General features: G+C 41.5%; 2 protein-coding genes across 6 annotated transcripts in view; one reads left to right on the top strand and one right to left on the bottom strand.

Moving 5' to 3' along the window:
- Positions 1 to 24,573, top strand: part of xpnpep2 (X-prolyl aminopeptidase (aminopeptidase P) 2, membrane-bound) — a 127,824-nt gene that overhangs the window by 14,781 nt on the left and 88,470 nt on the right. The gene's annotated exons all lie outside the window — the stretch shown is intronic.
- apln (apelin) lies at positions 1,441 to 24,008 on the bottom strand. The gene is made up of 3 exons (XM_082553499.1): positions 23,440 to 24,008; positions 9,669 to 9,841; positions 1,441 to 5,784 (listed from the first exon to the last, which is right to left on the bottom strand). The coding sequence occupies exons 1-2, from the start codon at positions 23,504 to 23,506 to the stop codon at positions 9,675 to 9,677; spliced, it is 234 nt and encodes a 77-aa protein (XP_082409625.1). The 5' UTR covers positions 23,507 to 24,008; the 3' UTR covers positions 1,441 to 5,784; positions 9,669 to 9,674.

Below are 24,573 nucleotides of genomic sequence, written 5' to 3'. Positions count from 1 at the left end.
CTACATTAAACCTCTTAAGTACATTTGTTCAGTTCAAAAATATTTTCTTGGCCTCCACAAATAACACACTTCATTGTTAATATTCAACAAATATTAAAATCAATCATTTTACAAAGATTATTAAATACTAAAGGCAATATGTACTTTTGAATATCAAAATAGGAGATTTGATCAATTAATTAATTACACTATAAACTGTTGAAACTTGAAAATTTTAAAATGTTCATATACCGCTGTCCTGGTTCTGGTATTTTTCAATACCTGCATGGTTAACATTCAAAAATGAAATAAACAACAACAAAAAACAAAACAAGATACAGTGATCCAGCTGCTTGAGTCTCTAAGTTAGCTAACAGTTTACCAGCATCCAGTCTAGTGTACTCTGAATGAATACAGTATTGTTCAGTTCCTTGGGATTATTGCAGTAGTAGGTCCAAACACGACCAAGAAGTTCATCAGCAGTTCTTGGGAGACTTCCACAAAGTTCCTATGAATGATTTTCACAGACTGGTAATGAACTGAGTTGTTCATGGATCACTATAGCCAGTGCCACAGTATCTTCTAAAATCTACCCCATCAGACTCGTGCTGAATGAATGGGAGCAGTAAATTCATTCTTTCAATGTTTAAATATTTCAAAAATCAAAAAAGTAATAAAAAGTATTTTTGAGTAGCAGGTAATTAATATGCAAAATAGTTAAAAATAATAAGTTAAACTAACTCAAATGAAAAAAGAAATGTTAGCTGATCTTGTGTTATTTGAGTTAGTAGGACTATTCTTAAAAAATTAAGTTTACATTACTTAATTATTTCATTACTTTGAGTGTTAAGGTTTGCAGTGTGCTTCTTCTACAATTATTTGCATGATGGCTTCTGTCTGATTTTTTGCATCATATAAGTGACTGCTGGAGCTACAAAGCCAATAAACATAATTTATGTGGTGCTAGGAACCGTCATTTCAGTTTGATTGTCAGTTGACCACCACTGTTATGCAGATTGAAATATCTCAATGAATACTCAATGGTATTATGTAAAAAGGGGGCTATGAAATTCATAGAAGTCTGTGTGGGTTCTCTGTAACAGTTACATCAGCTTCAGATTTTCATATTTTAAAGAAATATTTCAACAATAATTTGAAGTATTTCATTACTATTAGAGAAAGGATATCCACAAGCACCAGATATGACAAGAATCTAAAGTTTTTACTTATTTTGAAAATATTTACCCTTACAAGATTAGTCGATGGGAACATTTTGTACAGGGGTTTAAATTTGTCAGAGGATGAAGTCTGCTAATTTTGGTGAGTAACTGACTTTTCATCCAGCGTCCAATAACAGACATATCTGGATAACACAGCTGTGTCTAAATCCATGGGTGTCGACTCTTTGTCTTATTTCGTCAATGTGAAGTTTTCCTTTAAAAAAAAGCACAGGACACAGTCTTTTTCTTAAAATAAGATTTTTAATATTACTTATTATCATAAAGATATATTTACACACTTTACAGAAATAGAAAATAAAAACACAAAGCTACGCATGAAAGGAAAAATAAAATAAGTACTCCAAGAGCTAAAGCTTATCTTTTATAAATTAGAAACCAAAAGTTCAAATATGTACACAGTATTTCAACCATTTCTGATACACTTGTTTTATTTATTTATTTATTTATTTATTTATGTCATTTATTTTTGCCCAGTTCAACATCAAAACAGAGACAGGGACTGTACATTTGGCCTGGTGAGTAATATGAGCACACACCATAAACAGGATATAAGTTTCAGGAGTAATACATCGTCTTTCAAATGGTATCTGCTTGAGACCTAGTAACACTGTTGCGATGGTGTGTAAGCCTACACACTGCGTTTCTCCTAAGGTTGTTCTGAACGTAGCTGATTTTTGACACAGTGGTTACATAGATGGAGAACGTGTCGCAATCAAGGCAGGAGGGGCCTGTGCTATTTTGGGTGTAGGAAGTCTCATTTTGAGGCTCCAAGATAATGACAGATCGTAGTCATTTCTCACGGGAGATAAAATCTAGTTATCCTTTGGATTGCCCAGCCGGTGGAAAAACTGTGAATGCATTGGATTGAATATCAGCCACTCGATCCTGCAGACACCCACTCTGAAGGCCAACATGATACAGTTTGATGGGCTAAGGTAAAATCATGGAATGTGCTGTCTGCCACTTCCACAACGAGTGAAATGTTTGGTTCAGTGTAGAGGAATCTTAGGTTTAAAAAAATAAAAACCGTGTGTTTTTTCTGCAATCTTTTTGTGCGTGAGTGTGTGTGTCGGGGCAGGGCGGTTTGTGTCGATAGCTATTGGAGATCAATGGCTAAGCTCGTATTTTAAAACCTGTTTCTAGCTTATTCTCATTTCCACCAGTAACACACATCTATCTCTCTGCTCATCCCCACTCCTTACACACTCCCAGCCAAATGCATTTGGACGAAAATAACTAAACACAGAGGGGGCAAGTTCTCAGAACAAACATTTTTCTACCAGGAAAACATGCTAACAAGTGCATAGGAACATTACTCAGGCCTTGTGATGGTCACAGAGAAGAGGAACTGGAGAGGAAACATTGAGAGGATAGGAATCGTTTCTCTTGTGTAAGCCTTGCTGGAAAAGACCATTAAGGAAAATGGTTTTGCTCCCCGAGCATAATGTATTGGTTTACCATTTCAGTTTGAGCCTAGACGTGCTTGTCCTTCCACACCACAAGGCCCATTAACCTGATGTGCAGGGGAGGGCTGTGGGCTATGATCTACAAGAAAAGAATGCCTGAAAGCTTTCACGTGTCCACGACATATTGTGCTGCAGACTACTTTTCTATTTTGTTACATCCACAAAAGATACAGCTTCTCACACTGTATTCAAAAAAGTAAGCTTTGGACAACCAGCTAGACAAGAATCAGACAAAAAAAAAAAAAAATGTCACAATACACTGGAAAACCATTCCATACCAAGAGAGTCTTGTTTTCAGGGTGTATTTTTCCAGCAGCATAATGGAATTGCAAAAGTGCAGCCTTGCAAACCCATGCAGAGAAGTCTTGGAGCAAAGCCACGTCTATTTGTTGGGACTCATTGACATCGGAGGCTTTGGATCAGTGGGATATTTGGCTTTTGATTTTTGTCTTTTTTGGATTCAACTGATAACCAGGCCGAGATTTAAAAAGGGTTCTGTACATAAACATCGGTTTGCTCTGGTCTCTGAAAGGGCAGCGTGGCTGGTGCGAATGGTGAGGATACATTCATGAAAAACAGTGCGGATACAGACGTTGCTCGGCTCTGTAACAATAACTTCTGAGATGGGGAAACATTGATTTGAACCCCGTGTCATGACCCAGTCTACTTCCAGCATCCCAACTCCTGTGGCTTTGAACTTTCATCCTCAGCTCATATCTCCTTACTATCATCCCCAATAATACATGAGACATCCTGAGCAAAGCTGTCTCACTCCCGAGGAGCATTAATGAAATCTACATCTCTGTCTGAGAGGGTATGAAAAAATAATGGTGGAACTGAAATTATTACACTTCACAGTGCCCTAGGATTTAATACATTTTTAATCAAGGTGAGCTTGGCTGGGTGGATTACCACTGTGATGTTAGATGCTCTCTTAATAAAAGCATCTCACGCTGGGACTGAGAAGTCTCTGCATTTTATTATAATATTTGCATGAGACATGGCGAGAGGGAAAAAGTGTTGGAAATCTAGGTTAATCAGTTGCCAGTTGCTTATGTGGTCAAAACTGATTTGAAAGAAATGAGTTTGCTGATTGAACTGGAGCAGATTAAAGAAAACAAAAGCAATTAGCAAGTTGCTCTGCACAGCTAATACACAACAACAAAGGATTGTAAGGTGTCTTTTTCTACAGGTCACAGTCCTAATATGTTACATGGTTACACACTGAATCAGCAGGGGGTTCGGAAATTGCAAAGGGGGAAGGGTGCAGTTTCTGTCTAAGCCAATTTAACAATGAGCTCAGACTAAGTGTGGCCCTGGCCAACCTTGGGGAGATCCATCTGAGAAAGATTAACTCTAGGATTTAATGAGTGTAATGATCAAAGCCGTGACCACCTGTGCTGTGGAAAGGCAGACCAGGAAGGCAACTGTACCCAACATAATGTAGGGAAAGGATCGTGACTAAGTGACTGAATCGGAATAAATCATGGCTATATTGATGTATACATACGAGGGAGAGTAAAGATACAATATACGAAAATATGCTCATATACGTTTTAAATGTATTGTATGTTTGTGTCTTGTTAAATAAATGCACAAAATAGACTGCTCTAGTACAAGCCTCTATCACAGCACCCTGAGAAAAAAAGAAATCAAACTATAACACAGAAATAAACATAAACAGTAATATATTCCAGTATGATGGAAAGGCATAGCATTTTTGTCAGTGAAAGATATCGGTCAAAGGGTCAAACCAGCCATATGCTGAATGTTAAAACAGCCAGAGCACTAGTGGTAGGCTGATCACGGCGGCATATTAACTGAGCTCTTTTTGGTCTAATTTAACTTGTCCTCCTTGTGTTGGATTTCTCTTTGCAGAAATTTAAAATGCATAATGTGTCAGTGTATCAAGACTTCAAACAAGAGGTAATGTGTTTCTCGTTTTCGCCCTAACCTTTCATTGCTTCGCTCCTGGCAGCATTGTGGAGAAGGTTATTATTTGGCACTTCATTAAAAGGCAAGGCGGCCTGTCGGTGGAGCAGACCGCCACTGCCAGTTAACAGTCGTGTAGAGCAGCTGCACGGGGGCAGCGGTGTGGTGAGAAGGCTGGGGATTGGGGACAGGATTGGGATTTGGGGTCAAAGGACTCATCCAAGGTGGGACATGTTACAGAGCACGCCCGTAAACCCCGCCTCCCAAGGTGTTAATGAGTTCAGAAACACCAGAATAGCTTTGGATTAAAGAATCTCCTAAATGAAGGACTTATTCTGTCACTTTACTAGATTGTTTTGATAGTATGTGCTCTCTTTTTAGTCCGTCTTTGCTTTGCATGTGGACGTACTGTCATAAGGAGGTACAAAGCACCATTAATAATGATAATTAAGTGATGATAGTGATGTTATTAAGTTGTGACGCTTTTGCTCGTCCGTTTCAAACAAAACCTTTTTATTCCTTTTTCGCATCAGACATCCAGAGTATCACAAGCGAACTTAATATTTGCCAACTATTAAAACTGACACTGCCCCGTCTGCATGATCAGCGCCCTCACCCGACGGTAAAGCCGTTAAATAGCTACACAGCAATGAAATCAGCGGCTGCAGGAACCTTGGATCCGAGACGTGGGAATACCGCATCGTGGAGAAGGGACAGATGCTTTAGGATTCAGATTGTTTTGACCAGGCTCCCTCTCCACCACATGTCATGCAAAGTGTGTGAGACACTCAGGGAGATTGCTATGATTGGGCTCTATTAAGCAAATAATAAGAAAATTGAAAAGAAAAAAAAAAACACTTGGGAGAAGACAGAGATAGATAAGTAGTCAGGGAGAGAGAGAGAGAGAAAGAGAGACAGAGAAATAGAGTCTGATAGCTCGGGCTCAATACCCCCCACCCCCCCTTCCCTGCCCCCAGTTCCTCCTAGAGCTGAGGGTGAGCGGCTTGTCCTGATTTTTTTTGTGGACAGAGTTGCTTGAAGAACCAGCAGGTGCTATGGACATCACTCTTCAGGCTGGGCAAGCGTAGGCCCTTCATTGCAAGGCCCCCCAAGGCAAAGGAAGAGCATAGAAATCAGAACCTGGGGGAGGGCGCTCAAAGCAGTGCCTGCAAAACAGGAAGACGACACAGAAAAGAAAGTTCATGAGCCCCTGCCGTCTGTTTTTCCTGAAAACCATTCAGTCATGCAGACATTAACTTAAGACTATTGTAACATTTTGCCTCAGTTTATGCAGCCAGTGAAGATGAATGCACAAAAAATATTGAGTGATTAACCAATTTCTTTTTTAGTTTTTGTTTTATTTTGAAGGGATAATTCACTGCGACCCAGGGTTACTTTCATTTTCCACTTATTTGACGTTTTCAGTTCAGTGTTAGTTTACTCTGAGGCCTTTTGATTAGGATCATTTTAAGGGTGTTTGTCAGGGGTAAGATATCACACCACTTCGTGGAGGCAGTTGTCTCTCCGCCACGTTTACATTCCAGTCTCAGTAAACACGCACCAAGGACTCAACATGTTTGCTGTGTTGGGAGATTTGACCAAACTGATAATTGACTAAAATTTAATATTTTTTATATTATTATAGTCTGGTTTACAAATATACAATGTCATTTAAATTACTATTTCCTCATATAAAAACATATATGTCTAATAGATTTATTTAACGAAACTATACTTTGACATCTGGTTTAAATTTGTAATATTTTGTATTTATGTTCTATGATAACGATGCTATGAACAATGCTGTTAACAGTGTGCGCTAACTGTTAAAATCATTTTTAATTTTCAGTTTTACTATTCTGTAAATGCAGTATTGCTAATGTATTATTATTAGCAAAATATAGGCTCCGTAATTTTGGCATTAAATCCATCCATCTATTCATCAAACCTAATCGTTTTCTGTTGCTAGTACCAATATTTTGTTAGTCTTTGTTGTTGATAATTTAGCTCTTTGTGCCATATAAACAGAGGTATCTTCATGATAAAAATTGTATCTTGGTCTTTCTGTATATATTTTTATGTATTGATATATTCCCGAGTTTAAAAAGTGTGTTTTTGGCAGTGTTAAAGGTCATCACACTCGATTTCTTACTACTTCTCAACTCACGTGAAGACATTTTAGTTTCTAAAATTTTCGATGTGTCATACCTTGTGTTATCTTGCGCTTGATAAACTAGAATATAAGTCTGTCCCAGACATGTTTCAACCAGATTTCACTGCCTTCGACTGGAAGATGCAGCAGGGAGTAAGAAAAACAATTGTGTATCTTGCTGTGAAACACAATCCCAACGTTATACTGCGCTCGGGGCATTGGATCACTTCTTGACAATGACGAAATCTTTGATCTTCCCGCATCTTTTATCTTTTCCTGGTCTGTGATCATTTCAGAAGGCTCGGACAACGAGGTTCATTCACTGATAAGAATCTGTTTTTGTTTTGTGATAGCATTTTTCTGAGGTCATGCAATGCCTTGAGACCTGATGTATGGTATATCTAATCACCACTGAGCTGTACTGTTGTTTGTTGTTGTTGCCCCGTTTGGTGTATGATCTCAGTACAGCAGCCCTTTTGAAGTCATACTCTACCACATAGTGAGTGTATGGGAGAAGATGCAGACCTGATTTACATTGTTTTGATGGGAAACTCTTTTAAAAGATTCATTCACTGAGCTTTCTCACACTCAAGGCCACCAGGGGTTTTCACAAATTGCCTCTGGCTTTAAATCTAAAATATCCCGTCGTCTTTTAGACTGTCACTGGCATGGCTTAGATCCAAGAGTTGTAATAGCATGGTTTGATCTGAGCCTACTCAAAGAAGATGACCCAGGTCGCTCTCTTTCTTCTCAGAGTGGTTCACATCTGGAATGTGTAATGATGAGAAAATCCAGCTTTGCCTCTGGTGTCATAGATAATAAAAGACGAGCTGTTGTTGACACTGAAATGGGGTGATGTTGCTAAATAGCTCAGAGCTGGAGGATGGATGATGCCAGGGCAATAACTGTTCTTAATCTTTGATATAAATAGTCTGGTAATGAAGTTTAGGCCAGTAACGACAAATCCATAGACAGCCTGCATGTGTAAGAGTCCTGTCCTCAGCTGGATATATCCATTGAACTCAAGCTTTGATCGAACAAACTGCAACTCCAGCTGCTGCTAGAGGTGGTTTTCCCATCATCAGCACAAACTGAAGAAGAAAGCAGGACACACGAGGAAGAGCAAAGCCTTTCAAGCTGCTTGTTGGACGGACTGATGTGAGACATCAGGTCTTGTGAAGACTTAATTCCTTCAGTCAGGCTGTGAACAAACTGGGACTGAAGAACTTCAGACTTTGAGCTCTGATTTTCTTTGGATCATTTACTCAGTGAAGGTTGGTAGTGCTATCACTAAAATGCTGCTAATGGAGAGCCCGATTCCCACTGTGGGGGTGGATTGGCATGGTATGTGGGGAGCAATCTATGAATGAGGCGAACTATGAACTCTGCGAGAATGAGGGGAGCCAGAGAGGGAAGTGAACAAAAAAAGGAAATCTTCAGCTTGTTGTGGTTTAAGTGGTGTTTGCGGAGACGGCATTGTGACTCACTGAGCCGTTCACTTTTACAGAGCTTCACAACTTCCCGAAGCTCCCCTCATTATCTGGCTAAAACTCTGGCACTGAACATAAGCTCTGACCACTCAACTCAGAGAGGATTCTCACATTTTATTGGCAGACCGAGGGAAGTTGTAAGACCCATGCTGTCCTTCAAGTGCAAACTACTCTGGCTTGGTCCTTACTCATTGTTTTCACCTTTAGAGTTCTGGAATGAGTTCAAAGGAAGTCTAAATCTAGAAAAGTACAATGAAAAATAATCACCTATGATTGTAAAAATGGCTACTTTAAAGAAAAGAGCTTCCAAACTTCTGCAGCTTTGATCCTTTTTTCTTAAAACTGATTAACCATCCATTGACGCACTCTGGCTGCAGCCTCCTCTCACTACAGATTCAATTTATGGTGGACCTCTGCAGGTCAGCGTTGTATAGTCGACACCTCCTGCAGGGATATTGTGTCTTGCCTCTCACGGCGTCTGAGGCTGTGACATGCTGACATCAGTAAATTTAAATCTGTATGTTCTGTAAATTTGATCATGTTATTTAAATGTCCGCGGTATATTTTAGTTTCCCATTGAAGCTTTATCTGGTTTTTATTGAAACGCAGAGTTTGTTTTGGTTCTGATCAATGTGAAAAAGTGATAAGTATAATGTTATCTCAGATCTTGGATGAAAGCTTTTTCATACAAAGCCTTGTTTTATTTGACAGCAAGTTAAACATCCCCTCGCAAGAAAAATGGTGCCACCCACAAACCCGGCTCTACAGAGTATTATTTTTGAGGAAAATGTGTTTTAACTGACTTAACCAGGTGGACAGTAAAGATTTGTTCCAGCTGAATTGGCTCAAAGGTAAGATTTCTAAGTATATCTTTCTACTGTATGAGGAAATAAATGAGGTAGACTTAAAAACCACCTTAGTCATAATAGGAAATCATGCAAGCTGGTGGGCTAAGTCTAATAATCTGCTTGCCAACAATAACATCCTTGTGTTGGAGCTCAGTCTGGCTGTCATTAACAGAGTTTTCAGTATTCCTGTAAGAGTTTAAGTTCCCATTCAATCCAAAACATCCAAAGGGATTCTGCCAACAAAGTATTCCAGGACTCAAAATAACATTCCCCCTAGAAATTCCTCTGTGAAGTTGGGTTTCCTCACTAGTCAGCAGTTAGAATTTAATATATCAGGAGGTGTATTGGCTCATATTCTCTGGAGAAATGTGGAGCTCTGACTTGACAGAAAATTGGTCTAATGGGCAAACACAGCAGAGATTAGCACATTGTTTTTTTCCACAAGATATCCATAGAGAGTAGAAGACTTTTACTGCTTGAAATTCGACTGTTTTACTATGGGTTTGTAGCAGCATTTCGTCAACAAAGCCTAGTGAGTGGTCAGTTAAAGACAAACTCACCTTGCTCTAGAACGGCATGGGCCCCTTGTGGGAAAGACGGGGCCGTGGGCGTCTTCTCTTCGAGCTGGTTGGTCTGTGGGTCTGACCGCCCCTTGCAGAGTTTTGCTGGACCATTTTTCTCACCATAGATGCATCTTGCAGCTCTCTGCCATGCACCGTGGAGGCCATGGGACCTGGAAGACACACAGAGAGAAAAGACCAATTTAACACCTGAAAATTGTCTTGATGATGGTTTTTCACAGTGTTTTTTCATTCAGGATATCTGCCAAGTCCATCAGAGCCTAAGAAAATATGTCACCGGATGCAGAGAAGAATCACATTGGTAATAGATGAGGAAAGAAGAGATAGACATAAATAAGTGTGTGAGAGAGTGTGTGTGGCCTTCTCTAAGCCCACCCAGTGTTGTAGTTCATCAACTCAGTGTGGTCCAAAGGAAAGCATAACAGATACACGGCCCTGGCAGAAGCAAAAAAACCCTCAAACCCTCATGTCTCATGTCTCTGTCACCCTCCCTCAAGATTACAAACAAGCACCAACACTCGTGGAGGTGCATCTCGTTGCAGTGTTTGATCCATTCTTGGGGATGGGTTTAACAGCGTTGGGTCTCACAGAGTGCCTGTGAATGTGTGTATGAGAGTGAACCCAGATGTTTTCAGTCATCTCTCAATAAGTGTGCCCTGATCCCCTTAAGCCACCCCCCCAGCGCTTCATCCCCCAACTCCATTTTTTAATGGTTTGGTCCACCCTAAGTGTCTCTATGACCTTTCAACCTATTACAAACTAGCAGAGACCCCCCCCACTCCCAACCTCTTTTTGGGGATCAAGAGATCTTTTCTTTAAAATATTTTGCTGCATATCTTTGTGTGTAACATAATATTTATCATGGGTGATCTTTCACACCACACCCAGTTTGTTCATCCAGTAAAATTTGAGTAAAGGCAGCAAAGGGCTTTGGACATGTCAAAGTGATTAAATGTCATACCAGCAAATAATACAGGTATTACATACACAGTGATGCATTTTTCATCTTAACTAACAAATGGATGTGTGCAACCAACCATTAATTTCATATAATATTAAGTTACTGAAATGGAGCTGCACACTGATTGCATGGGCACTCTAGAGATTTCTGACTTGTAAAGATTGAAGGACTCAGAAAAGGCTGACTTACATTTTGTTTCAGATTGAAGTAGAAGAGGAAGATATTGTGAGTTGTAGTCTGTAGTAAAGGTCATACTTGAAAAACTCTAGGTCCTTCTAACCAAACACAATAGTTTCTTTCATTAAATCCCTCCTCTGCCTCAAAAATAACCATCCCTTATAAACTCCATACCACGGTGTAATCTCAAGCTAAAGCCCCAAAGACAGATTGGGGGTTTTAGAGTGAACCTTTCTTGCTTTAGTAAAATACTTTGTTCAGCAACCTCATCTACCCATAAGACAAAGATTTCTTCAGATCCAAACTGCCAACCTTCCTCCTTTCTTTGGGTGTCTCTCATCAAACAAGCTGATTGACATTATTCACATGAGGTCATGACATTCCCGTCTCCCCTCCTCAGAGAGACTGGCACCATTTTTAGAATTCCCCAGAGAATGACCTTCCCTGCCTTTACAAGAGCTGGGGTGAGGACGCAGCTTAAGATAAGTCAGCCAGTTGACTGCATAGGCTTGTAAAAGCAGAAAATACACTGAGGACAGCACTTGAGGAGCTTAGAAAAGCCATGATGATGCTAAGTTCCCTGCTTCCTTAAGACTGTTTCCATCGGTTTGGTTGCGGCACAGTCATGATATTAAATGAAGACGGCACAGCTGTGACCCCGAGGATTTTGTCTGTCTGAAACTTTAAAGACTGCCTCCAGAACTGCATTTAAAACCCTCAAGTTTCTCTAATAGCTAAGATCAGTGTGGTTGAATAGAGGGCAACTTTCTTCAAGAGCAGCATTCAAAACAGTCTTTCTGCAGCCTTTATTAATTAATGACCTTCAGCTGTGGCTTTATGAAGACATTTTAAAAGACCAGCTTCCACTGAAAAGGAGGAAATAGAGAAGGGTTTCTAGCTTTCAGGTTTAAATAATGGTGTATGGCGTGACTAAGCCAGACAGCTTGTTGAATGTTTTTAATGTATATCCCTGAAACACTAGACATCTCAAGTTGCATTTCCATGCTAATCTTCTCCGGCAAGCATATTACACAGTATATTTGTGCGCTAACAGTGGGCTAATTCATTGGCAGCAGGGAAAGTCTTGGTTGCATATTTCCGCATCTAAAGCACATCTTTGCCCCTTGGAGCACTAATCTGCGCATTATCCTTTTGTTATTGTTCCAGACACAGTGAATGAGGAACGTTTACTCATTCTGAAGGCATTCGGTTCATTTCTCTCAAATCCAGGGGATTGAATGTTAATACTCTCTGTGTTTGAGAAGATTTTGAGGCTAACAGAAGTTTTATAGGGAGGTCCTGTTTCTCCTCATTCACCTCTGAAACACCTTCGGCATTTGGACACAGAACACACAGAATCACAATGGAGGGAGTCTTCAGCATGCTTGAAATGAACTTGTTTGTACAGTTTTTTAGAGACAGAGTTAGTTGAAACGTGGCTGGGTGGTCATATTTGGAGGTGGAAGACATGACAACGGTTTTGGGAATGGGTAAATGGTGCATGGTTTTTGTCAGGATTTAAACATTTAAAACCCTGCCTATTTTCTGTCCTCCTGCCCGATAGCTCTATGAAGTGAACATGATTTTCTGAGTTACGAAGAAACCTTAAATTGGGGGTTGCAATCCTCCAATCTCCAGCTTTAGAGAGGGCAGCAGGCAGTCCACTTAAAACATACTGACTTTTTATGTCTCACAGTGGTGCCTGCAGTTCTGCTCAAAGCCCAACTGCAGCTGATCTTTGAATGATGGACTACTTTAACAAGTGCTGCAAAGCACACATGGAGTCAGTCACTGTGCAGACCTACACACACTGCAGTGCAAGATGGTAAAGTAATTGTACCTCAGCTCACACAACTCATCATCCTCTCCGGGTGGCTCAGCCTGTCATAACCCAGGTCCATAATGAGACAATTTAGATGTCTCCTACCATGGCAAGCTGTCAGCCACTGCTCGGCACTGGGGTTTTGAAAGGAGAACAACTTGTGATTCTCCTGACAAATCTCAACTCATACAATGTGCCTATGGGATGGAGAAGTGCAATGAAAGCTGCTAAAAATAAGCTGGGCCTCAGTGATAACACTGGAAGTATAGATTAACTCTTGCAGCTTGTAGGCAACGCATGGAAATGTGACAGAAACAACATACATCAACAGCTAGCCTAGGATCACTGGAATACCTGCAGAATGATTATTGCAGCATCTGTTGCTTCTGCAGAAGATCCTTTGATTGTTTCCATGGCAAGTTTATCATTGGATAACACATATTTCATCTCCATAAACAAAGATATCTCAGCTATCTTACTGCTGTGAAATTGGATCCAGCTTCTGTGGTATCACATTTGATCTTTTCCCATGAGACATTCACGTGTTTATGTCCAGCTGGCACAACAGTAAAACGGCAGGATAGTATATGTCTCACAATAAGAAGCCTCTTATCTCTACTTCGGATGACCTTGGAGCCCCAGTTTTGCCCTCAAATCTCCACACTTTGTAATTTCCGAATTAAAGTTCAATAAAGAAGGATTTTCAGGAATGACTGTTTATTGTCGATGCTGTTGCTTAAGAAGGCCACGAGTGAGCACGAGTGAGGGTGGGTAGAGGAGGAGAAAAAGACTAATGATGAATAGCAGCTGGGCTGCTCCCTATTTCCAAGCCCTAATTTCACCACCTCCTAAGGTGATATCTGTTATGTTGTGTTTTTTTTTTGTGATGGCTGGTGCTCTGTCTTATTACAGCCAGGCGAAAAGTCGAATACTGGCAGCTTATCCCTGTTGATTCTGCAGCAGTCCATCAACGGAGCCTGGAGAGACATACATCTTCCAGGACTTGTCCATCTAGTCAGAAGAGAGAAGAGAAATAGCTGTCCTCTGGTTTAATGCCAAGTTCATCAGCTGCCCTCATAGCTGGCAAGAGCAACCTATATATCACAGTGCTGTGTCAGTGCAGGAACACAGCACAGCAAATGGGCCAGAGCTGCTTATTAATAGTTGTAAAGCTGATTTGTGTGTATTGACTGCCAAAACGACCACATAACAAATGTCTGCTCTTGTAAATGCAGCTACAGCGTAATGGTTTTTCTGCCACTAGGACATAAGAGATTAAACCAGCCCATGAGTCTACAGCAACAAGTATACAGGGGGGGCTGTGTTCATTAGAAACTGTTGCATCAAATGTAAACAGGCACAGTGAAGAATGGCTACTAAAATGTAATCGTAGCTGTGTTTAATTTTCTTTGTCACCTCAAATTGATTTGCTGTCCTCTTGAATCTTATTTGTTTGTTTACTCGTTGTGCCTCATCGCTCACAGTCGCACTGATTATGAATCAATTGTGTGCAATCTCAGAGATGCATTTTCACGGTTGGCTGGGCTTTTCAAATCTAATCTCTCCTGTGTTTTGTTTTATCGCTGTCCCTACATCACTCATCTGACACATCTGTGCCTCGTGCGCTGCAGTCTGTACCGATGTATATCAAGCTGTAAACAAATAGCTGGCAGAATGGGAATGGGGAATGTGAAGAGGCATTTTTCTCTGGGCATCAAAAACCTCATTAATGTCCAGGATTATCAAGTAATGTCAGCAACTATTATAATTAACAATTTTACAGAAATTCATGGCGTCCCGAGGATTAATCCTTTCTGCTGTCCCAAAAGTGCTTTTTTGCATTCAATCACTGAAACACCACAACATGACCAAGAAGTACCGGCCTCAATTTTTGCACAAGACTTTTATTATTTGTAAGTTGAAATGTTTGATCCTATATGAGGATGAGTCCTCAAAGTGAACATATTATGTCATGTTCAGTTCTATATTTTTATTCTTGGACTCTCCTAGAGCAGCTTTGCATGATTCACAGTTCAAAATAATCCTTATTTTTATCATACTAATCACCGATTTCAACCCTGCAGTCTGAAACAAGCTCCTCGACACCAGTTCCTCTTCATAGCAACTTTCGTCTGATTGGGTGCCCCCCGCAAACATAAGGTTTAAACAGCAGGTGGGTGGGGCAGAGCTGTGCACTTGACATACTCATATTAAGAATATTATTTTTCTTGAGATCATACAGAGCCAGAAGCAGAAAAAAAACCTGTCAGTCTGAAGCCTGAGATTTTTCCCCAAAGGATGCTCAAAGTGTATAGAAATATAGAAATGAAAGAAATCTTAACAGGTTGTCTTTAACTTTCCATGTAAGCCCCTTCACAAAATTATTTACATTCCCATCATTCTCAGTTGTACTTCATGTAAAGTGCTTAAATCCTGTTACCTTAGAAAATGTGTTTGCTTTTCTTTCCAACCTCCTTAGATTACTATGACCTGGATGACTGAGAACCCACACAGACTTTAATCCTGTTAAATGTTACAATAATGACTAGTTAAAGTAAGATAAACATTATATGCTAATTATCCCTGAATGTTAGTGTTATCGTTTAGATGCTACAAGTAGTATTTTGCTCAAAGTACAGCCTCAATGAGCAGCTAGCACAGCTGGAGACTCTTAGTCTTATTTCTTGTGTCTCTCGGGGTTAAAAGCCTGTTTGCATCATTATTGGATTAAATGAGAGACACAGAACTAAAGCTCTTGTCCTCTTTTACACAATTACAAAAGTCTTATAAACTTCACTTAAACATTAATAATAGAAAAGTATTCCTCACTGCTTAACAACATTTTTTTCATTTAGGCTCAAATGAAACAGGGACTAGTATTATAGTATTTGTTTGTCATATACACAATAATGTGAGGACGGTATCATTATTTATTTCTGTAAGGGAGATAGTTGTTGCTTATTATAGGACTGTGTAATTCTTACGGGTAGCAAAACAATATTTGCGTTAGTGGGAGAGAGGAAGAATAAATACCCTGGTGTGTGTAGCCATGGTTATTACATGACGTTGGAGGCCTGCTGTCTCCATCGTGTGCCTCCCTCCTTCATTCACTAAAAGGAGAGGAGCAGTCGCTTAAGCTAATGAATCCCTCTATGACACGCCTTTGCCACAGACATACTAACCCACACTGCCAGACACAGACATGTCATCGGCAGAGATGCTCCCACTACATAAGCACATTAGGGGATCAGGGTTATTAAGCTAAGGATGAAATGTGCTAATTGTGCCAGATACAAGCCAAACATTTTCTTTAACCTAGAATAAGCCTCAGCTCTGCTACAGCATCACACAGCGGATTTGCTCACTGCCTGACAGCCTCCCCACACATTCATCCTGCACATATGGAATGGTGCCTAAGTAAGGAGGACGTCCCTTGTCGTTTATCCTGTACAATCCAGCATTTAGTGTCGGAAATGCTGCATATTGCATTCCTACCAGTAAGTCTGGGCTTTGGCAGAAACTGGTACCAATTGCTTCCCGACTTTCAGACCACGTTACCATGGCAGCCACCATGAAAGGCGCTCAGTTTGGAGCAAAAAGAATGACATTGTCAACCGACCAGGTTCTCAATTTACAAATTTCACTGCACTGAGTCTGAATGCCAGATCAGCCCTCTGGCTGAGTCTGTGGTGTTTTTAACCTCCTCTGTGGGCCACTGGACTTGGAGTGTTCCTCTCGGAGGAGAGGAGGGGGGGTTTGTTTTGGTCGTGAGCACTTTCTTTTATTTCTGTCGGGGACTGTTTGATATGCAGCATTGTTGTACTGTGATAATACTAGGCTTGTGGTTGAGCTAAAGGCTGGCTTTGTCTACACAAACTCCACCGAGGAAACAAAAGTGCATGAAAAGTTGCTCCTATTACTGCAGCTTTCAAACCTAACCCTGTGTCCAGCTTACTCTGAAAGTTACCCCCAAAACTCTGAACTAAAGGTTCAGAAGTGATTAAAAACAAACCGTACAGCTCTCTGGTTTCTGGCTTTTTTGTGTGCCTTTGAGTATGTCAGCTGCCTGTGAAGTGTGATGCTGTATATACTCCTGAATTAGAGAGCGTATGAAATGATGAGGTGTGAGGCTGGTGGTCTGCTATGATCAGAGCACTATGAGTTCAAAGGGCCAGGAGCAGCAGCAGCAGCATTGAGCCAGCTAATGAAGCCACTGCCTCTCCCCACCACTTGACTGCATGTTGGTTTATTCACAGCCCCCACTACAGCTGAAGAGGTGAATTTGTGGCTACAAGGTTACTGCAGGTTGGAAGCTGCTGCATGAACTAAGTAGTCCGAAAAGAAAACATAAAGTAAACACAAGGGGAGATTTCCTTTTACAACTTTCCACTAGGTGTGCCCAATCAGCTGAGGGCAGGAACAGGAGAGATGCTTGCTGCTGCTGCTGCTGCTGTTTCCGCTAACATCAGCGGGGGTAAATCTCTGCGCATGGCAGCTACAGTACGTAGGTAAGGATACCAACCGTTGCCCTAATCTCTAGAGATTGCACGTCAAGGGCAAAGGGATCCTCCAACCATCCGTTTCCATGGGCACACTAATCAGATGTGAAACACAGCCCCTCCCTCTCCTGTGTCATCACCCCCCATGCTGTGAACCTGCGTTCCCATTTGAGATGTGGGAAAAAGAGAGAAACAGAAAGAGGGAGAGAAACATCGCTGCAAAGGGTTCACTGCAGCTTTTAAAGCCAAAGGAGACCACTGCCTTTCCCCATTGCATATTCAGAGCTATTAAAGGAAAATAGCACCTACATTGCATCAGACAGTGTTACCTGTCAACCAAACTACAAGGAATAGTGTAGAAACCTGAAGCTTAATGCTAAAGAGTAGTTCACAATAAGGTATTCCTATATATAGAAATAATCTGTAGGAGTAAATCTTGCATTTCTGCTTTAATGTTTTCCACTTCTGTATGTCTATAATCCAAAGTGTCTCCCCTATAAAAATGATATACTGTGCGTGTGGCGTGCAGAGAAATGACATTTGGTTAAAGGCAGTGCAATGAAATTTAATAAGCAATTTCATCACACAGATTTAGCAAAGAAATAAAATTGCAAAGACTTTACTGACAGATTTAGCTGCACAGTGCTGCCGGTGAGCTGAACTTCTGTGTTTATTGGCCTTCTGCTTCAGCGAGGTTTCCGTCCGCTCTTAGGATAAACTGTTTGCCTGATGTGGATGCATGTTTATGAATTCCATATATTATTTTTCTTTCCTTTTTTTTGTCAAAAACATCTGTTCATGTTCAGGGGCTCTGAGTACTGCAGAGTGGGCTGTCTTCCTCAATGAATGAGGCAGAGGCACTCAGTGAGGGGCCAGCCCCTTATCCATGGTATTCAGTCAGCGGCGGATCATTTCATTGACCAGCGTTTAAATGTATGTGGAGGTGTGAAATAGTCTCCCAGGGAAAATAACATTTGTGATCAAAGACTGCGCAATTGTGATGAATAATGCATGATTTCATAAATGAGTGAGTTCTCAGTCACTGAAGGTACCCAGTTGTGTGGAGGTTGTACATTTCCCATTTCCAAGCACTTAATTTAAGTCGAGAACATAAGGTACATGACAGTCTGAAACCACATGAGGTATACCACAACATCCTATAATTCCCCGAGTATAAGTGAGACATGCACATCGTGTTGCCTGAGGCTTTGAGTTTAAGCAGATCCCAGTGGGGGAGTCACTAAATGAACCCAAAATCTAAGAAGTGCGGCTACACTTCCATAGTCCCAATCCACACTGCCATCTTCACAGCACTGAAATCCCTCATCTGAGGTAGAACTGCCTAACATCAGCCAGCTGTGCAACACTTTTAGCCATATATGAAATCTCACTATCCAAAATGCCATCCATAGAGATTTGATGTTAGAGGCGACAATACTCTAAGCAGTATTTATTAAATTCTGTTTCTGCATAACTGTTTGGTCCTTAAATTTGTACTTCTTCCACAAATGATGTCTTTAAAGTAATACACAAAAGTCATATTTTCCTTTTCTGGCTTTTTACAAATTGAGTATGAAAGTAATTAAGGCACCTGCTTTCCCAAAGACCACAGTATTTATTCTGCGGTCTGGCAGGCTGTTAATAAAAATGTCCACTCAGATCGCGATCAGGAATCTGATCTGCAGCTACAACCACTATAAATGTAGCACTTAATGTTCAAAAAGAGAGCCATAAGTCAATTTAATATTGGACACTGGAGGAAAAAGGGGCAGATTTTGAAAATATCTGGCTCTAATTAAGTTGTAAGGAGTGCCCCGAGCCTGATGATAGGGTCTGGTGATCACATGAGCTCTGGTTAACACAGGAGCCCCTTAAACTAACGCTTATCCGAAGCTAAAGGGCTGTGCTCTCAAAACTCAAAGGAGATCTGGTCTCCAATAAGAAAAGGAAAGAAAATGTAGCTTAACAGAAGACTTATTTACAGAAGAGAAATGCAATTATTATCCATTACTGCAGGCTGAAACATCCACTTTGAAATTTTAGGTGTAGCTGTAGCTGTCTCTTCACAATCCAGATAACGCCTCTTCCTGCCAATCCTTCTCTTTTCTGTCTCTTGGACGTTCCTTAACTCCTCCCTTTGCTTTTCTACCCCCTTCACTGGATTAACTCTCAAGGGAAGATCTAAGTGAGTAGATTTATTCATTCAGTGGGTTCTGAATCACATTACAGCAGCACAGCAGTCACATATGCCAAAGTCTTCAACAGCTGACCTCTCTGGGGAGTGTTCACCCAAAGGTTAGCCTTATATCCCTACCAAATGAGTTATGATTTTTCACTAAATCTCTTCCTCAACTTCCACTCCAGAGCAATTATTTGTGAGTGCCAGAATGCCATTATCAAAGCTCATGTTGGGTGATATTACACAGATCTCAGAAAGTTTTTTTTTTTTATGTGCTTCTCACAGAAACTTCAAGGAACACTGAAGCTCACATCATAAACCCAAGCATGTTTGGGTGATATTGAATGAAAATAGTATTGTTTAATTAACAAACAGATTAAAATAACAGCATATTTTAATCTATGCAGTAAAGCAGTGCTGTCTATGGGCTGTTAAATACAGACCACAGTGGTTTAACGCCTTATTTATGCTTATTGTCAACACAGAAGACGTGAGAACCTCATGTATAATAAACTATGGGTTTGTAGCTGTTAACAAGCAAATCCAGATACCTGCAAACTGTTTTTACACTTAATTGATGGTATTACTGTTTATATTGGATAGATGGTTTTTTTTCACCAAGTAAGAAATATTGTCTCTGTCAGAAATTCCTGATGCAATACCCCTCTTGGCTGTCCATAATTACAGTCTAAAGAACGTGATATACAGTGCAATATATCAGCACATCCATACAGTATAAGTAGGATGGAAAAATAGCTGACAGCTGACAAATTTATTTTCATCCTATGTCCCAAAGTCACCCAGAGTGCATATATATATATATAATCATAAAAAACATTGTTCTGGTGCTTCTATTTAAGCCAACAGAGAAGTCAACAAGAGGAAAACAAATCACTCTTTACTGAGACTCCAAACTCCGCTTAGATTAGTCAATGTCTGCGTTTGTCTTTGCAGAAGAGAAACTACAGTGATGCTGCAGGTCGTTGGATCTATTTCATTCTTAGGTTGCATCAAGAGGAAATCCAGGTTCTTCATGAAACAGATTTTATCTGACCCTGTGGATGCGATATAAACCCAACTGGTCCTCACAAGCTTCTGTGCCTTAAAAAGGCTTTGTGATTCTCTGTAATCCTGTAATAACCTTTCCACTGCTCCCCTTTTGACACAACTGTTTGCCCGCTATTATTATATTATCCCTGGACATCTGGAAAAGTTTAGCTGCTTTTCTTTTCTCCACCGTAATAACATCCACAGGCACAAACACCTTCATTACTTTAGAAAACTGGGGGATTATGATTTAAAGCTTCCTGGTCACGGTAGGTTTACATCTATAGATGTTGTTTAACAAAATAATCACACCTAACTAGCCAGTTTTTATGCCTCTATGTGACTTAATGAGTGGCTGCATGTCTTTTGACCCGTAACACTTGGCTGAGCATCTGAGCGAGGCTGGAAAGAGTACAGTATGTAGATGCATGCTGGTAGCGCTGAGCAGCCAGCCCCAACAATACATCAAAGTTTAATATGGAATAATAGCACTGCTGACAGCTCTCATAAAATCGCCCCCTTCCTAAGCAGACGATTTCTCTACCAGATAATGGCTCTAATCTGGTCCTCGTGCCCCGCTCACACTCACCACAGCCTCACCTGTTCATCCCAGGCTGCACAATTGTACCTGTGTGTGTGTTTGTGTGTGCATGTGCATATGCTTGTCTGAACCAGCTGCTATTGTTTTTACCCCAGGTGAAGATTGGCCGGGTGTTTCCATGGCATGGAAAAATTAAGCTTTGATATTTTCTAAGAGGCTGTGACAGACGCGAGACTGACCACTGTTTATACCCCAGTTTTTAAAGTTCCTCAGACGCAGGAAGAGTGATCGGCCACGGGATGAATTATGGATACAACATGTCCAAAGCTGGAGCCTACTCTTGTGCCAGAGTGCTTTTCAAGGATGGGTAATTGAAGTGCGCTGCTAAAGGATGCTAATATTGCATAGAGAAGGCCACAGCAGCTCTTTTAGTGTGCTGGATGAATATTGGAAGTAGCTTTAGGTTGTCTAGGTGAATTGCCTGTTGCGCGAGGAGTTTTTGCTAATATGCATCTGCACCCATAAATGCAATCAAGGCATCAAAGCTCACACTTCCCCACCCTATATCAGTCAGATCCAGATCTATATTCACTGCTTCCTGCAAGTGCACACACACACACACACACACACACACACACACACACACACACACACACACGCACACACACACACACACACACACACACACACACACACACACACACACACACACACACAAACATGCTTTCTCTGTCTTACTCTCTATGTATCTCTTCTTTCTTAGACACACATGTACACACGCACAGATGCCTGAGAAAGCGAAAGCCCACTGAACTGGAAAAGCATTTGTCTCAAGATGAAAGGCTTCACACCCACTGCCTACATGCAGAGCCTTTTCCGACACCTTCCCGCGACAGCGCATACTGTAGCAGAGGCTTGTGCTACGCAGGCACACTCCAGCTAGCATCCCTCCCCACACCCATCAACGCTGCAACACACTTGCATCCCTTCCTCTCTCTTCGCTCCATTTCTCTCTCTTCCTCTCTGTCAATGGAGCTCTGGTACTACAGGAGCGGCCAGGGAACAGAGAGGCGCATAGGCGGCAGGACTTGAACGTTGAGACGGATAAGCTGCCATGAAAGCCCGAGGCACAGCAGCTTTCTTTTCCCTGTCGCTGGTGTAGCACGGTGGGCTCTCAGGCGTGGAACATGCTTAGCCACACGCAGGGCGTGAAAAACGACACTGACCATGATGCAAGATAATTGCTTCCCATTTTACTCATGTGCTGAGAGCCTCAGACAAAAATAGCATGTCGCTGTAATGAATGTGCTGGGAAGCATGGGAACCGTGAGTGCTGTGGCCACGGATCGATACGGAGTGGACAGCATCTTGAAAGCATAAAGTCTACACAGTATCTCAAAACACTGTCTGTACAGGACCTAGCAGCATAAGGAGTCTTACAGTGAATACGCTTAGGCCTTTATGCTTCATAATGTAGTCCAAATAGCATGCCAGTAGGCTAAATGTTATGATAAATGGTCTATATCCAGCAATATGGATCTTACATATGTATTAAATATCAGCACAACCTGCCTATGTGTTTTTCTAAGCAGCTGTACTTGGTGGGTAGGTGATAAACCCAAGAATAGTCTAGACATTGACACAGGCCTAACTGTTGTTTTTTCACACCATAATGTTACCTGCATCAAATCTGCAGATTGTCTAAACTGCGCCCCTCAGGATCAATTTACTTCCATGAACTAACAGAGTGGATATGCCCTCTTGCTGTTTAAATGTCCCAAGTCAGTGTTTTTGTTCCAAATTGCAGACATTTGAGGTCCACAGTAGAACTGATATGTTGTTTAACAATGGCTCCAGAGACGCAACAGCACTTTACGGAATTTTACTGTGACAAGGCATCAAGCCCGAGCCCCTCCAGAGACAATCCACGCATCTGGGATCTGAGTTCCCCTCATTGATGCGTATAACAATTACAGTCCTCATTATCATCACCACGGGAGGTACGCGTGCATATATATATGTAGGGTGCTCTAATAATTATATAGGACTTGGTTCAGATGGAATACATCAAGCAATAAATGAACCACTCCACCTTACAGAACATGTGCCATGCATATCTTATATTTCATAACAGCCACAAACATCCATACATCCAGGATATGTATCACTCAGCAGCAGCTCAACAAATGAATGCCCATCAATAAAAAGCTCTTCACATTTCATCTCTTACAAGCACACATCAAGGTGAGGCAGGGAGGAAAACGATCAATCCAAGCTAGAACCCACATTCAACTTTATCTTAAAAGCCATGGCAGTACAATAGCAGACAGTATAACCACTGCAGTGCAGTACTGTATACAACCAGGTGCTGATATTTATTCCTGCCTTTCAGAGCCCACACAAGGCTAACCATGCTGGGTAACTGATCAACTACAGCTGCCTGCACAAGCCCAAGGCACACAGAGAGAGAAATACAAAGCAAAGGGAGACGACCAGCGACAAGACTGGCCGCTCCTGTACTCACCAGCACTGGCAGAACACAGCAGAGACACCAAGAGCACAATCACCAGCGTCAGGATCTTCACATTCATTTCTGCACTCCCCTCTGGCTCTCCGCTAGTCACTCACTGATATACTGTAGTGGTGTGTGTGTGTGGATGGGAGGGAGTGAGAGAGAGAGGGAGAGCAGCTGAGCGAGCAAGAGAGAGAGAGAGACTGTTTGCTCCCTGTGTGTGTGTGTGTGTGTGTGTGTGTGTGTGTGTGTGTGTGTGTGTGTGTGAGAGAAGTGAGTGTGTCAGTTTGTGGGAATGCGTGTGCGTGCGTGTGGTGGCTCCCTGACTGTGCCTGTGTATTTGTCTAAATACGTATTTGTGTATCAGTGTGTGACAGCGCCACTCCAAGACTGAAGGCGCGTCTTTATCTGAGCTCTCCCACGGAGGTGTGTGAACGTGAATCTCTTCTTTTCTTCTGTCAAAGAAACGGCAACGTGAGTTCAGCGGAGCTGTGAATGCGCTGAAAGTCAGCCTGCGGGTCTGCCTGTCAGTGTGCCTCTGTGTGTGTCTGTGTGTGTGTGTGTCACTCCTGTTTGCCTTGGATAAGGAGACTAGTTGGTCATGTGGCTTATGTATCATTGACTCTGTGGGTCACGGAAAAGCCCCCCTTGCCCCATCATCACCCACCATCTCCACCCCTTTTCCTCAAACATGCAAGTGCACACGGCTGATGAAGGAGAAGGAGAGAGAGAAAAGGGAAGGAGGAGAGGGAGGAGCAGGGAGGTGAAGGGTGTGTGGTGGGGGGCACATGCAGGTTTATGATAATACCCAAACAGATGCTCTTGTTGAAAAGTCTTTGAATTGCAAAAAGGGCTGCTTGCCAGGAATCCACAAATCAAAATACCAGCTTATAAGGGGAAGTAGATGAAAGAAGGGAAGGTGTGAGATGAGGTTCATGCTTTCCTGCTTTTGTATCTCCGCCAGCTGTATAGCTCTTTCTTCCTCATACTATTCTTTGCCCTGGCAGTCATGTCTCGCCAAAGGTACGGCTTAAATCATCTGTGCCGTTTGAAGTTAGCGTCCGTGACACTTTGGAGTAAATGCAGGAAAAAACTTATCAGACTCTGCCTGATTCTATCTCTTGCATTTGTTTCACTACCCCTGAA

Source organism: Aulonocara stuartgranti (assembly GCF_965226115.1).
Source record: "Aulonocara stuartgranti genome assembly, chromosome: 2".
Taxonomy (NCBI): domain Eukaryota; kingdom Metazoa; phylum Chordata; class Actinopteri; order Cichliformes; family Cichlidae; genus Aulonocara; species Aulonocara stuartgranti.
This window is presented reverse-complemented; position numbering and strand designations above follow the sequence as displayed.

Excerpts from the sequence above, each read along its gene's own strand:
- apln (XM_082553499.1), bottom strand. The coding sequence starts at position 23,506 with ATGAATGTGAAGATCCTGACGCTGGTGATTGTGCTCTTGGTGTCTCTG. Across the intron at positions 9,842-23,439 it reads GCTGTGTTCTGCCAGTGCTG|GTCCCATGGCCTCCACGGTG; the intron begins GTGAGTACAGGA and ends TGTGTCTTCCAG.